At 40.1% G+C, this 14,009-nt stretch overlaps 2 protein-coding genes across 2 annotated transcripts; both read right to left on the bottom strand.

The window, feature by feature from the left end:
• Positions 1–571: 571 nt before the first annotated feature.
• Positions 572–3,556, bottom strand: LOC145031799 (uncharacterized). Its single transcript, XM_078980431.1, has 5 exons — positions 3,273–3,556; positions 2,600–3,097; positions 2,360–2,488; positions 1,417–2,033; positions 572–1,319 (listed from the first exon to the last, which is right to left on the bottom strand). The coding sequence occupies exons 1-4, from the start codon at positions 3,403–3,405 to the stop codon at positions 1,435–1,437; spliced, it is 1,359 nt and encodes a 452-aa protein (XP_078836557.1). The 5' UTR covers positions 3,406–3,556; the 3' UTR covers positions 572–1,319; positions 1,417–1,434.
• Positions 618–1,307, bottom strand: LOC145030160 (ankyrin repeat-containing protein ITN1-like). The gene has a single exon (XM_078978570.1). The coding sequence runs from the start codon at positions 1,305–1,307 to the stop codon at positions 618–620; it is 690 nt and encodes a 229-aa protein (XP_078834696.1).
• Positions 3,557–14,009: the final 10,453 nt, after the last annotated feature.

The raw sequence follows: 14,009 nt of genomic DNA, 5'->3' as shown, positions 1-14,009 counted from the left end.
ACGTAAATAGAGTTGTGAGAAGGGCTGTAATGGCAGTAGACTCAGTGGAGAAAGCCGTATTGGAGCAGACTGATGGTGCATTGTGGCGACCTAGAGGACGGATGGTAGTGATGGAGGAAAATGGAATGAAATGAAATGGAAATCAAGAACACATTTCCCCTGTATTCTACTTTCATTCCCTTTCATTTCACTCAGTCGAGAACAGAGTGAATAGAAGTGTGTTTTGAACGCGAAAAAAGCCATTACAAAAAGAAACATCAAAGTGATGAAAGCAATTTAAGATCTGGGGATAACCCTTGAAGATTTCACGGATAGGATCAAGCAAGCTATTAGCCAAAATTTAAAGAAATCAGAGGTATGGTTGACATTATGAGCCCTAGTTGTGGTTTTCTTGGAATTTAGCTCAAATGGGTATTGAATCTTGGATTCTTGTTGAAATTATTCGATGGCTTATATAATAAATACAGTTAATTTAGTCATTCTTTTAGGCAGCGTTGGAATATAACAACCCATGATAAAAAAACATATTGTCACATTTATATGTGGTATCTTATGAATCTAAACAAAGCCATTGCAACAAACACGAGTGAATCATATTACAATAACTTTTTTAAAACTTACAACGGTTTGGATATTTTTGTAGTACATCTTGAAATGAAAGGAATTGTGAATGGGAATCTACGACGATTAGGCTTACAGTTTTCATCGTAAAGAATATGTTTCTTGGGCCGGAAGAGGTACCTAGAAGTATAAGTCGAGAAAAAGACATCTTTTAACAGAGAAAATTGCAGCATAGCATATAGGATGACTGGCAAGGCAGAAAAAAATGTAATAAGGATCGGTATCCATTTCAGTTTGTTGTGGTATAGCACGAAGAAGCTAACACTAAAAGCAATCATCATGGTTGTTATCGAGAGGAACAGTGTTGCTAGACCTACCATCAGCTTTTTGGGCAATGACTCCTGGAAATCACGTTCGGCATAACGTGATGTGAGTATGGATAAGAACATGAGGATCGAAGCTGATGAAGAGAACAAAGAAATGGCATCTGCCACTACGAAAATAATAAAGGCTTCGTTTTCAAAAAAAATCGGGATGCCATCATTCTGATCGTAGCCACCTGGAACTGTGAAAGCTGCAGCAAATACAATGGTGGCAATAAGTGCGGCAACCACCATACATTGACTAGCTGTATCTTTCATCCAATCTTCACCTTGTTTGACTAGATCTTTGTGTTCCTTGGTGAATAACTCGTGTGGTGTTAATCCATCTTTGTTCCTCCGTTCCCGATAAGAAGGAGGGATCATCTCCTCCACTTCCTGTGACAACGTGTTTTATGTCAATGTTAGATGAAATATGAAGTGATGTAAGTGGAAAAAAAAAAAAAAGATAGTGTGGGGAAGAAAACATATATACCTTGAACCATAATAGTTCTCATTGCATTTGGAATGCAACTCCGGACACATCCTCAAGTCGCCTTTTCTTAGCACTCTTCCCAACTAAATGCAACATAATATTGTCATTTTTATCTTTGAGAGGAGTTATGAGATCCTTCATTGAGCCTATCTCGTATAATAAGTTGTAGATACCCTCATGACGATGTTTGACAGCAGTGTGGAATATGCTTTGATTGTCATCGTTTACTTTCCATATTATATCAGGATACAGACGGATGAGCTCAATAATAAATCTAGTATTTCCCATTTCAGCAGCAACAAACAGTATTCGGGAAGAGTACTTTGGTCTTGCATTTTCCTGCAAGGCTGCATTCATATTGTTTGTAGCTGTCCCCCTTTCATCATGCTTTTTAGAAGTATTTTCTGAAATTTTTTGTAGTAGCTGTAGAGTTTGTTCTGTGTCAGAAGCTGGCTTGTCATCTTTCTTAATGGGATCAGGCTGCCCTCTGATTATGTTATCAATTTCCTTTGTAGGCTTCTCCGCAATTGCTCCCCAAATAATATTTAGTAGTTCCAATGCATTAGCTTTACTTTCCATTTTAGAAGGTCCCACCTTTGGATGAATGCAAGTCCAAACTGAAAGAAAGCAACAATGGGAAACAGAATCCAAAGGTGGGCTTAGCTAATTTCAGTTATCAGAGCCTAACAGATATTCACAAGTTAAAAACTGATGGATGAAGTTGGGTTATATATACAGTTCAGTTACTTGATAAATATAAAGGAATATTGTTATGACTAGCAAACTTCTGGCAATATCACATGGTTTAGAAAATGTTTATTTTATAAAAAGAAATTTGCGACTTGTTTAATAGCTCTTTCTCACATTTCATATCGATATTTTGTTTCTAGCTTTGTAGACTGAAGATGTATGTATAATCAACATCAAGGAGTTGAGATCTTACCCCAGTTGATAGTTCTCCTGATGATATTAGATTCTGTTGCAGCAAATACATCAGTCTTTTTAGCCAAAATTCCAAGTACAGTATTCCCACCAAGATCTGGGTACGCTTTCACTATCTCCAGTGCAATATCTAAAAAAGATTCGACAATCACTTTGTGAGGGAATACTACTATGACAAAAGAATGATGATAAACAACATAGAGAGTTTGTAGGTGTAATAACTAAATGCTAAAACGCGTACCAAACATATCAGTCTCCACACATTTCTGAAGAAGCCAAACACGGTTCTGAGGTGTCCAGCAATCATCACGCAAATTCTGGGAATATCCATACAAACACTTGGCTGTCTCATAATGTCCAAACAAGGCAGCCATATACAGTGGTGTCATTCCACCAGCACCAGTGATTGCCACCAAAGCCCTGTTGCTTTTAACCATAATCTCAACTATTTTAACATTGCCAGCTGCAGCAGCTAAACACAGGGCAGTGTTGGAACTGGTATTTTTAAGTTCCAGGTCTTCCTTTTTCATCTTAGTCATCAGATTTTTCACAAATTCTACAACATGTTCGGTGCTTTTTGCTGATGCAGCAACATGAAGTGATGTTTCATTATTTGCAGTGATACTATACCTAACCAACTCTGGCTTTTTATTAAGAATCTCTTCAGCAGCTGTCCAATCGCCTCTGATTGATGCTTCATATAGAGGGATAGCGATTTTGATATACTCTTTTCTAGTTCCTTTAAAATAAAATCCGATGCAAAGTTAGCACCAATTCATCCAGGGACAATATTTGTAATATTCTTAACTTTTCAACATGATATATTAAGCATCAGTTATAGTTGCGTACAGCCACTTTGAATCCTTCATACAGCAGTACACGAAGTAAAGAGTAAAATGGTTAGCAGAATTTACCGGTGAGTAGATCTGGAATAGGTTTTGTGTGATCATGTGAACCAACTGAAATTCTGATATCCTGCGGATCAGGGGTTAAGGTTGGGGCTAATTGCACGTCTGTTTGCGCCATCTGCACAGGGACAACATTCATGGTTATAACCCTACAAATTGCTTGACGCCATGACTAGAAAAACAGAGGATTTCGTGCAGCTGACAATACATCTGCGCCAGCGAGCAATTATTACGTATGAATGAATGAATAAATTTGAAAGAAGACTTGAGATTGATTATTTGAACATGCATACAGCAAACTATGATTTATATACACCCTCTATTGCATAAGTCAACGTTGTAAGTCTTTAAAAATTAATTTTTTGCCAATCAATAATTAGAGACAACTAGCTCTTCTAAAAAAGAAAATAATGACAGCTGTTAATAGCCAAAAAAAAAAAAAAAAAAAAAAATTCAAAATATTTCTATAATTTTATTTAAGGATAAATTACACGAATGGTCCTTATGATTTAGGTTAATCTCTATGTTTGTTTCATAACAATTTTTTTTAACACAGAGCGTCCCTATAATTTGTTTTTGTTTCAAATTTGATCCCTGATCGAATTAAATGGACCATTATACCCTTATATGCTTTTTTAATTTTTTATAGTTTATTATATAAATTAGATATAAAACAAATAATGTTTTTCTCTCCACATTGATATACAACCGACTTCACCTTCAGAACTCTACTCTATGGTTGCTATTAATGATTATCTCTATGGTTTCCGATCATTCCAAATACTCACCTCCGATGTCCACCTTTATTCCGCACCCTCGCTATGCTGCCTCCGCCTCTTGCTATCGACATCCTCCTCTCCTTTCTTACATTCTCTTTGATTCCTTCATCTTGAAACAATATCAATTTCTCACCAGAGGGTGGGGAGTCACCAAAAGGGTACCAATATGCTCTAATCAGCTGCATTTTGCATCTCCAACTCTCACCATGTTGAATATTCAAACACCATTTTGAGACTAAACGATCCAAGTTCCTTTTTGGAAGACCTAATCAACTATAGTTTTCATCTTCAACTCACATCTTGAATAAACTAGAAAAGAATTGAAGACCTATTGCGTCCTCTACAAGCCCTACGATGTTGCAACCCATGTTCTCTCGCTACTCGATATGTCTCCATTTATATCACTTGTTCTTATTCGGTTTGCACATGAATAACATTAGTCGAAATAAGAAAAAGAAATTGGGTATTTCTTTTTTTTAGATTTTTGTAGAAATTAGGGATATGTTTTCGGATCCCAAAATTGATTTCAGTTTCTCAAAAGTTCGTAATCTTCCATCTGAAAACGATGTTAATATACATTAGTGACTAAGCTTTCGCTAATCACTTGGTTAGATTGGAAGTCATGTGGAGGGATTGTGTAACATCTCAAAATACTAATAAAAATTTTCATTTTCAAACCACCGGAAATCATACAATCATTTGTTACAAGCTAACCGATGTTTAAATGTATTCCTAAATATTATAGTGAATCAAAACAAAGAATGCATCTCTACCCAATATATTTTTATCATCTTTCATCACTCATAATCTATATCATCTTTCATCTCCCATATATATATATATCATCTTTCATCTACCCATCTCTACCCAATATATTTATAGGTATAAAAAGACATAATATATTTTTATCATCTTTCATCACTCATAATCTATATCATCTTTCATCTCCCGTATATATATATATATCATCTTTCATCTACCCATCTCTACCCAATATATTTATAGATATAAAAAGACATATACAGTTTTGTAAGATGAAAATAACTATGCATCACCTGTCAAAGTGATGACTCAAAACTCGGGCAACGTTTCGCTTCTAGTAACTGACTTTTCCTTTGACATAACCTAGTATCATTATATATATGACTGGAAATATTCTAAACCTATCAATCATTCAATGAATACCGATAGTTCTATCAAATAAGGATTAACCAGGTAGGACAGTTGGGAGGCAGGACCATTTCGGTATATAGCTTTTCTTATATCCAAAAACCAAGCCAACTTAACCATTCTAAACACCTCTCTTGTAAGTAGATCAATCAGTATAATGACATGGATTTTCTGATAGTTCTTATTTATAAGTTCATAACAACGACTATGGCTACAAATATAAATTACACTGAAACAAGGATAAGTGTAACTTAACTTATATAGATTTTCAGGATAAAAGTTTGACATTTGCACTAGCGCAACTCCAAGCTGATAGCTATTAGATGTTAGGCTCCTAGGGACCTTAAAACTTGCCAAAATTCCGTAAACTCTAAGATAAATTTGAACTAGTTGTAAAGGGATTCGAGGGAGTGAATTTACAAGAGTGTGGGGAATGAATGAACATTGATAAGATATTTATAAGTTGAAACTCAAGCATGCGTGCCGCGCAAGGGCAAGTGTGCTCCACACACTTGTTTGGGTGATACTCTTTGATCAAGGGTGGAGCGACGTGGCGAATTCTAAAACGTGTAGCGCGTTGTGCACCTCATATGTAGTGATTTTCAGAATTTCAAAATTACGTAACTTCATTATATGAACTTTTTTTTTGATGGTCTTTATATCCACAAAAAGTTCATGAAAAGATCTACAACTTTCATTTAGACTATGTCGGCTAATTTTGACTTTATTTATTTTACACAAGCTTAGACTGTTAAACTCCGTATAAAATGCATAACTTTCTCATCCGATGTTCGTTTTCGAATGTCTTTATATCGTTAAACTCCTATTAACGAGATCTTCAATTCTCGTTTAGTTCATTTTAGCTAAAAATCAACTGATCTAAAATTCAATTTATGTGTCTGTAACATCCCAATGTTGAGGTATATTCAATTTCCACCCTTTTATGATTAAATATTGCATTTTGGTCCCTAAGTAAGAGAAAGAGTGAAAAAGAGCCCATAGTGACATTTTGGTAATTTTGGACTTTAGGGAGTACATTGAGCATACATGTGTATATGCCGAGCGTACTAGGGTGCACCTTAGTACACTGGGTGTACACCTCGAGGGCGTACATGAGGATCATGCAAACCTAATTTTTAGGTTTTTTTTTTCATATTTAAATCTCATTATAGCCTCACATCTCATTCTTATTCAGCCTTCGTTTGTGAAATCAACCCCCAAGCAAACCCTAAGTGAAAAAGAGAATTTTAGAGCCCATGGAATGATTAGAAGTGTCCTTGAAGAAGAAGAAAGTGGTGTGGAGATCATGAAGTTTGGGAAGTACTTTGGATATGAGATTTCCTTATTGTTAGCAAGATCCAGAAGGTAAAAAGTTTGCATCTTGATCACTCCATCTTGTAGATCTAGACTTTTGTTCTTTTAAGAGACTTTTTGGTCACAAAATGGTGATTCTTGAGCATGGCATGTTCTTGACCCAATAAGTCGTCTTTTCAGACCTTAGGTGGGGTTTTGAGTCATAAAAAATGTGGTATTGAGAGTTAGTTTCACTCCATGCAATCTATAGTAGATCTTAATGCATTAAGGTATTGAGTTTTTGTGTTTTAAGCTCTTTATGGACATGAAAAGCCATAAAGTTGGAAACTATATGGCTCTTAAGGACATTTTGGCCTTGGATCTGACTTTGGACGTGAAAAGGTGGAGTATTAAGCTCTTAATGGAAAAAGGACTGAACAGGGTGCATATGTTGGGCGTACCAGATGGTACATTACACGTACACAATCAACACCTCGTATGTTGGTCAAGCACTGAGTACGCTCCATGTACAGAAGAGTACATGCAACATGTAACATCCATAAAAATCATACAAATTTAAAACTTTTTAAAACATTTAGAAACCAACAGTTATTACACATTTGTTTTCAAAACAGTTCTATATCAAAGTATCCCAGAAACAAAGTCATAAAATGTGAGGAGCTGTACGATACGATCATGCCTTTGCCTTCCCTCGATCATCTGAGGTACCTGAAACCAAAATTGAAACTGTAAGCTAGAAGCTTAGTGAGTTCCCCCAAAAATACCGATACACAACAAATAGCACATACACAAATAACATAATGTAATGGGTCCACAATTTTATAGAATGGATTAACCTTGGGCCCACAATGTGAGTCTGGCTTGCCTTCCAGGCCCAGAGGTCACATATGGCTTGCCCCTGAGCCCATAGTACGAGCCTGGCATGCCCTGCCCGGCCCTCAGCTCATATCTGGAATGCTCCTGAGTCCTCAATATGAGTCTAGTATGCCTTGCCCGGCCGTCGACTCATATCTGGTATACTCCAGGGTTTGTTGGCCACCGTACGGAGCAATACAACCTCAACCCATCCCACATAACATGTCGACATATAACATAACTAATGTGCATACAGATAATCAGATAGTAATACAGGTAGTGCTACAGATCTACCAAACTGGCATAACAACTAGCATGCATAACTAGTTCATACTCAACATATCACCAACTACTAGGATATCAGATCCAATGGGACCAGCAATAGTGCCTTCGACCCCTTAGTATAGTGAGGATAAGTCACATCGCAAGTAGTGTTGAACTGGACTGAAAGTATCTGATCGCTGTCTCACCAAATATCCCAAACTATTCAAAATAATAAATATTAGGTCAACACATGGGATATCAATGTTGACTAAGGGTCCACATAGTTTATTTTGCCTTTTCTCTATTTTGGTCCAAGGCCTAATGCTAAATCCATGATCTTAAAAGTCTATATATCTAAAGCCCATTAATGGCCCAATTTTCCTAATTAGGCCTAACTCCCTAATTGGGCCTTATTCTAAGATCCATTATCAAAAATGGCCCAGAACTCAGTTGTTGAGAAAGTCCAGCAAGGCCCAAGTCCAATTAGTCCAAAGGCGGCCCAATCCCGAAGTCTAATTTGTCAAAATCCCAACAGAGGGCGTACGCTGGGCGTACTCCTCTGGTAGGTGGGGCATACACAGTCTCGCGTTGACTGAAAAACGGAACCATTGACTCAGTACGCAGGGCATACTGCTCTCTATGCAGGGACGTATGCGATTCTGTGCCAAAACTCTCATAAGTGCTTAATGGCTTAAGCACTTAAGCCCAAACTTTAGATCCATCGACCAAATGTGCATAAGACTCATAAAGTCTTGAACTTTAAGACTTTGGATGTCCAAAAATTTCTTCATACATGGTCTTAATCCATTATGAACTTCCTACTCCATGCATGAGACACATTTAGCTATTGGGACATCATTTTTAGTACTTAGGACCCTTTCTAGGGTCTGGAAGGACAAATTACCATGTCCAAAACGCATCATGCACAATATTTGGGTTTTTGAAACAAAAAAAGTGACAAGAAGCTAAACAAGACAAGATCTACTCAATATAATTGTCAAGGAAGAAGCTTGCCTTCCTTCTCCAACTATTTGGTGCAACACCTTCTCTTTCAAGTGCTCAAAACATACACAAACTCACACTCTCACACACAAGGCTAGGGTTTTGGGATGTCTCTAAGGTATGGAGACTGAAAGCAAGGGGAGAAATGAGCCATAAGGATGTTTATATAGCACCCAAACCCTAAATATTAGGGTTTGCATCTGACTCGAGTACGCTTAGCGCACACAAGTGTACGCCCAGTGTACTAGGGCGCGCCTAGTACGCTTAGCGTACCTTATTTACGATTGGCGTACTTGTCTTGTTCTCAAAATTGCAACTTTAGCCCTTAGGCTCCTTATGGGTCCACTCTTCTAATCCCAGGGACTACAAATGACAAAATAATAGCAAAAGAGATGATTCAGAAATACTTGCAAATATCGAGATGTTACAACTCTCCCCCATTTGACCTAGACTTCGTCCTCGAAGTTTGCTGTAGCAAATAGATCTGGATAATGCTCTCGCATTTCGGACTCTGGCTCCCAAGTCCACTCGGATCCTTTCTAATGCCACCACTGCACCTTTACCAGTGATATCTCCTTGTTACACAAAACTTTGATCTTCCTCTCCAATACAGCCACCGGCTGCTCCACATAATGCAGGCGCTCGTCAACCTGAATGTCATCTAATGAAACTACCTCATCCTCATCCAATGTGCACTTCCGCAACTGGGAAACATGGAAAGTGCTAATGCATCTGACGGAGCTCCTCTGGAAGATCCAATCAATATGCAACCTTGCCAATCCTAGGAATAACCCGAAATGGTCCAATGTATCGGGGACCCAACTTTCCCCTATTTATAAAGAGAATCACACCCTTCCAGGGTGAAACCTGTAGTAATACCATGTCACCTACCTGGAACTCCAACTCAGATCGGCATCTGTCGGTGTAACTCTTCTACCGACTCTAAGCGGTCTACAACCGCTGTCTAATCTGTTGAATTTTCTCGGTAGTCTGCAAGAGTACCTCCGTCCGTGCCATCACTCTGTGACCAAACTCACCCCAACAGACCAGGGTATGGCATCTTCTCCCGTACAACAACTCAAAATGTGGGGCGCCAACGCTGGAACGATAGCTGTTGTTGTAGGCGAACTCTTCCAGGGGTAGGTGGGAATCCTAACTCCCACTGAAACCATGATACATGCCCTCAACGTGTCCTTGAGGTTCTGTATGTTCCGCTCACTCTGGTCGTCGGTCTGCGGATGATAAGTCGTACTAAAATGCAACCGCGTTCCCAGCTCCTCGTGGACCTAACATGACAATAAAAAACAATAGAGACCGGAAATTTGTGGTGAGCAACGCTCTCGTGGACATACACGTCGATCATCTTCTCAACCGATGAGCTCTCCCGTATGGCTAGGAAATGGGAACTCTTGGTCTATCGATCCACGATGACCCATATAGCATCAAATCCCTTCGTCATCCTCGGCAACTTGGTAATGAAGTCCATCATGATCTATTCCTATTTCCACATTGGAATCTCCAAGGGCTGTAGCTTACCGTGAGCCCTCTGATGCTCGGCCTTGACCATCCGGCAAGTCAAGCACCTCTCGACATGTCATGCAATATCGCTCTTCATACCTGGCCACTAGTAACTCAATCGCAAATCCTAGTACATCTTGGTAGCCCCCGGGTGAATAGAGAAGCGATACTTATGAGCTTCCTCCAATATGGTCTGTCTGACCCCACCAAACATCGGAACCCAGTCTAAAAATTTCGTTTGTAATTAAGTAAAAGATATACTCGTTTACTAAAATATCATCAATATCATATCAACCAACAAACCATCATGGATAAGTCTAAAAATCACAACATCGAACAGTAGTATAAATTATAGTACAATCCTAGAAAACTCAATGCGGAAATCAAATGTGTGTGTGTGTGATGCACTGCTACGTCGTCGACTCCTTCCCTTTGGATGAAGAGGTACCTGAAACCAAAACTGAAACTGTAAGCACAAAGCTTAGTGCGTTCCCCCATCATACCACATACCATACAATCACATAACATACATATTGTCGGGCAATTCTGGGGTGCCCGACCTACCCACATCAAGCCATTATGGGGTGATGACCTACCCATGTTAATCCATTATGGGGTGCTGACCTACCCATATCAGGCCGTTCTGGGGTGCCGACTACCCTCTGGTTTATCTAAACTGGCAACGGGGACTATTTCACCCCTAACCTTACCATACAATAACAAATATAATCATACAGTTAGGCATATCTGGGGTACTAACCTACCCTTTGGCCCTAACGACCGAGTCAGGGAAAAGCTATTCCCTACTACTACCACTAACTCATATAGAATATCACATAAGCATACTACATAAGCATATCTCATAAGCATACCACATAAGCATACCAAGATAATTATCATAAAGACAATTATCTATCAATTACTCTTGTTGGTGGGCTGACATTATGGCCTTAGACCTATCCTTACTGGAAGGTAACTCACCTCGATGTCGTGTAGTGTCTGAATTATCCTCGGCGTGCAAATCGACTCTTCTCGACTCCTCAATCCCTATACGAGAAGCCTTCTAAGTTATCAATTTGAATATGCAACCCCAACCGGGGTCAACTTAATTCAGTCAAAGTCAACATCCAGTTAGACTTGACTCGCCGAGTTGGTCTACCAACTCATCAAGTCCATATCCCACTAACCCAGATCAATCCCCGACTCCACTCGTTGAGTTTAGCAAGAACTCGATAGGTTCTCCTTCAATCATACCATCGGGACCATCTTCATCCGACTTCCCGAGTTCATCTCCCTCATAAGAATGCATCCAGTCCATGACTCACCGACTCGTAAGAACAACTCGTCAAGTCCATCTTCAAAGATTGGGAGATTGCCTTGGACTCGCCAAGTCTGTTCATACACTCGATGAGTCCTATGATTTCCAGGTCTAAAATAAGTCCTTAGTAGGCTGAGTGTTCCTTCCACTCAACCAAAGCATTTCCAGATGACGATTTTTGGGGAAAAAGCGTCCCGACTTGCCGAGCCACCCAAGTGACTAGCCGAGTCCCTCCTTGTCCAAAACCATACAATCGATTGTAATGGGTCTTAACGCATCAAAACTACAGATCTGGCCTCCTAGGTCCCTATTTCACGTAAAGTTAAAAACTTGATGCATATGCATAAGATCTTTGGCTCAAAAAGCCATAAAAGGTGGTCTACAAGATGCATGAGGTGTTTATGGCAACAAAGTGGGCACCTTTATGCCATAAAGACACCCAATAGCCCTAGATCTGAAGCAGAACTCACTTCTTATACTCAATCCCAAATACATCCTCACTAGGTCTTAGAAAGATGTAGAAAAAGGTCCAAAATCAAGATCTAGACAATGAATAGACAAGTTTTTAGCTTTATACCTCTAATAAGCTGGAAATATGTTCAAAACTTTGGATCTTCTTGTTTCCCCTTGATCTCACAAGCCTCCTTCTTTTCTTCAAGCTTCTATCACACAAAGTAACACAACAAGGCTCAAGAATACACTAAAAACGACTAGGGTTGTGAGTTAGGATTTGCTTTGGACGATGGGGGCTGAGTGGAGGGGTTATAATTTGTTTAAATAGGGTGCAAACCCTCAATTTAGGGTTTCACTCAAATAGTGTCTACTCGCTGAGTCGGTCTCCCGACTCGTCGATTAGACTACTTCAACTTCCCACGGATCACAACTCTACTCGACGAGTTGGGCCTCCAACTCGTCGAGTCCTAGAGAAAAACATAATGAATACTTTAATTAAAGGCATGCTAGGAATCGGGTGTTACAAATCACCTCCACTTATCTTAGACTTCATCCTCGAAGTCTGCTGCTCGGTCCTGAAAAAGCTTGGGGTAATGCTCTCTCGTCTCGTCCTACGGCTCCCAGGTCCATTATGAGCCCTTGTGGTGCTGCCACTGCACCTTAACCAGCTCCACTCTCTTGTTCCTCAGATGCTTCGACTTTCGGTCAAGGATTGCCACTGGCCGATCGATGTAATTTAGGCTGTCATCCACCTGAATGTCCTCTAATGACACTACTATAGAGTTATCCACCAGACACTTCCGCAACTGGGAGACATGAAAAGTGCTATGAATTTGACTGAGTTCAACTAACAGATCCAACCTATATGCCACCTTGCCCACCCGGGCTACAACCCTAAATGGTCCAATATAATTGGGCCCCAGCTTGCCCCGCTTCCTGAATCGAATGATGCTGTAACGCCCTATTTATTTAAATAAATTAATAAATGTAAGTCCCAGACTAATTGGTGAAGAATTTTGATAGTTGGGGGTTGTTAGTAAGTTACAGAGTTATTTTGGGTTTAAATTAAAAAGAAATATAGTAGGGAGGGACCAATATTGGTAAAATAGTCCAAAGTTTAATGAAATCACGGGTGAACCCGTCACCCTTATGTGCAGCCTCCATATTTAACCCATGACATGTGAAACCCTAACCCTAAGGATTCATTCAGCCGTCACCACCTTGTGACCCCCCTAGCCGCCACCTCCTTTCTGCTCACGTCTCCGATGCGGACCAATTCGCCATCTGCTGCCGGCGACACCGTGAGCGACAAGGACCAAGCGAGATCGGACTTGGAGCTGTACATGGCGAAGTGTGGGATGCTAACGAATGGAATATCGCCGGAGAAACAAGCTGGGGAGGAGTCTCGAGCGTTGAAGAACGAAGCCGCTGCGCTTCACCATCTGTTAAGGCGTTAGTACCACTCTGAGTCCGATAGCCGTCCTTCCTTCTTCTTTTTCTAATCAGCCGCCACCTTAGAAGCCTTCATGTCGCGCCGTTACTGTTATTTTGTTGATGTCATTGCCGGATGGGTAACATAATTGTGAAGATGCCGCCGCCACCTCTGCCCTTTTCTCTCCGTGATGATGGCTGTTGAGGTTTCCATTAACTAAGACCGAACAGGGACCATCGTCGGTCGTTTCTGTTGCTGCAGTTTGCCAGCCGAGACCACTACCCCTAGCCGCCACCCTCATTGGCGGATTGTTGAAGAAGATAGGTTGTTGCTGCCGTCAACTTTTACATCAAGAATGATGATGGGCTACCGCTGGGTGTCTATTTTCGTGTGGATGTGTTGTGTGGGTAGTTTATTTGACCGGAAAAAGTAGTTGCCGCCTTGTGCCGCCGTCGGCCACCATGGTGTGGCTGTGTGTGTGTGTTAGTTAGTGTGTTAGTGTATGTGTGGTTATGTTTTGATCAAACATTGTAATTGTAATTAATTTGGATAATAATACAAATAATAGAAACCACCACCATAAGGTGGTGGCCGCCGCCGTGAGCTGCCATCGACCACCACTACCCGAGGTGGTAGTG

Source organism: Lactuca saligna, chromosome 2 (genome assembly GCF_052625555.1).
Source record: "Lactuca saligna cultivar CGN05327 chromosome 2, ASM5262555v1, whole genome shotgun sequence".
NCBI classification, from domain to species: domain Eukaryota; kingdom Viridiplantae; phylum Streptophyta; class Magnoliopsida; order Asterales; family Asteraceae; genus Lactuca; species Lactuca saligna.
Note: the sequence above shows the minus strand (reverse complement) of the source record. Positions and strands in the feature narration are given on the sequence as shown.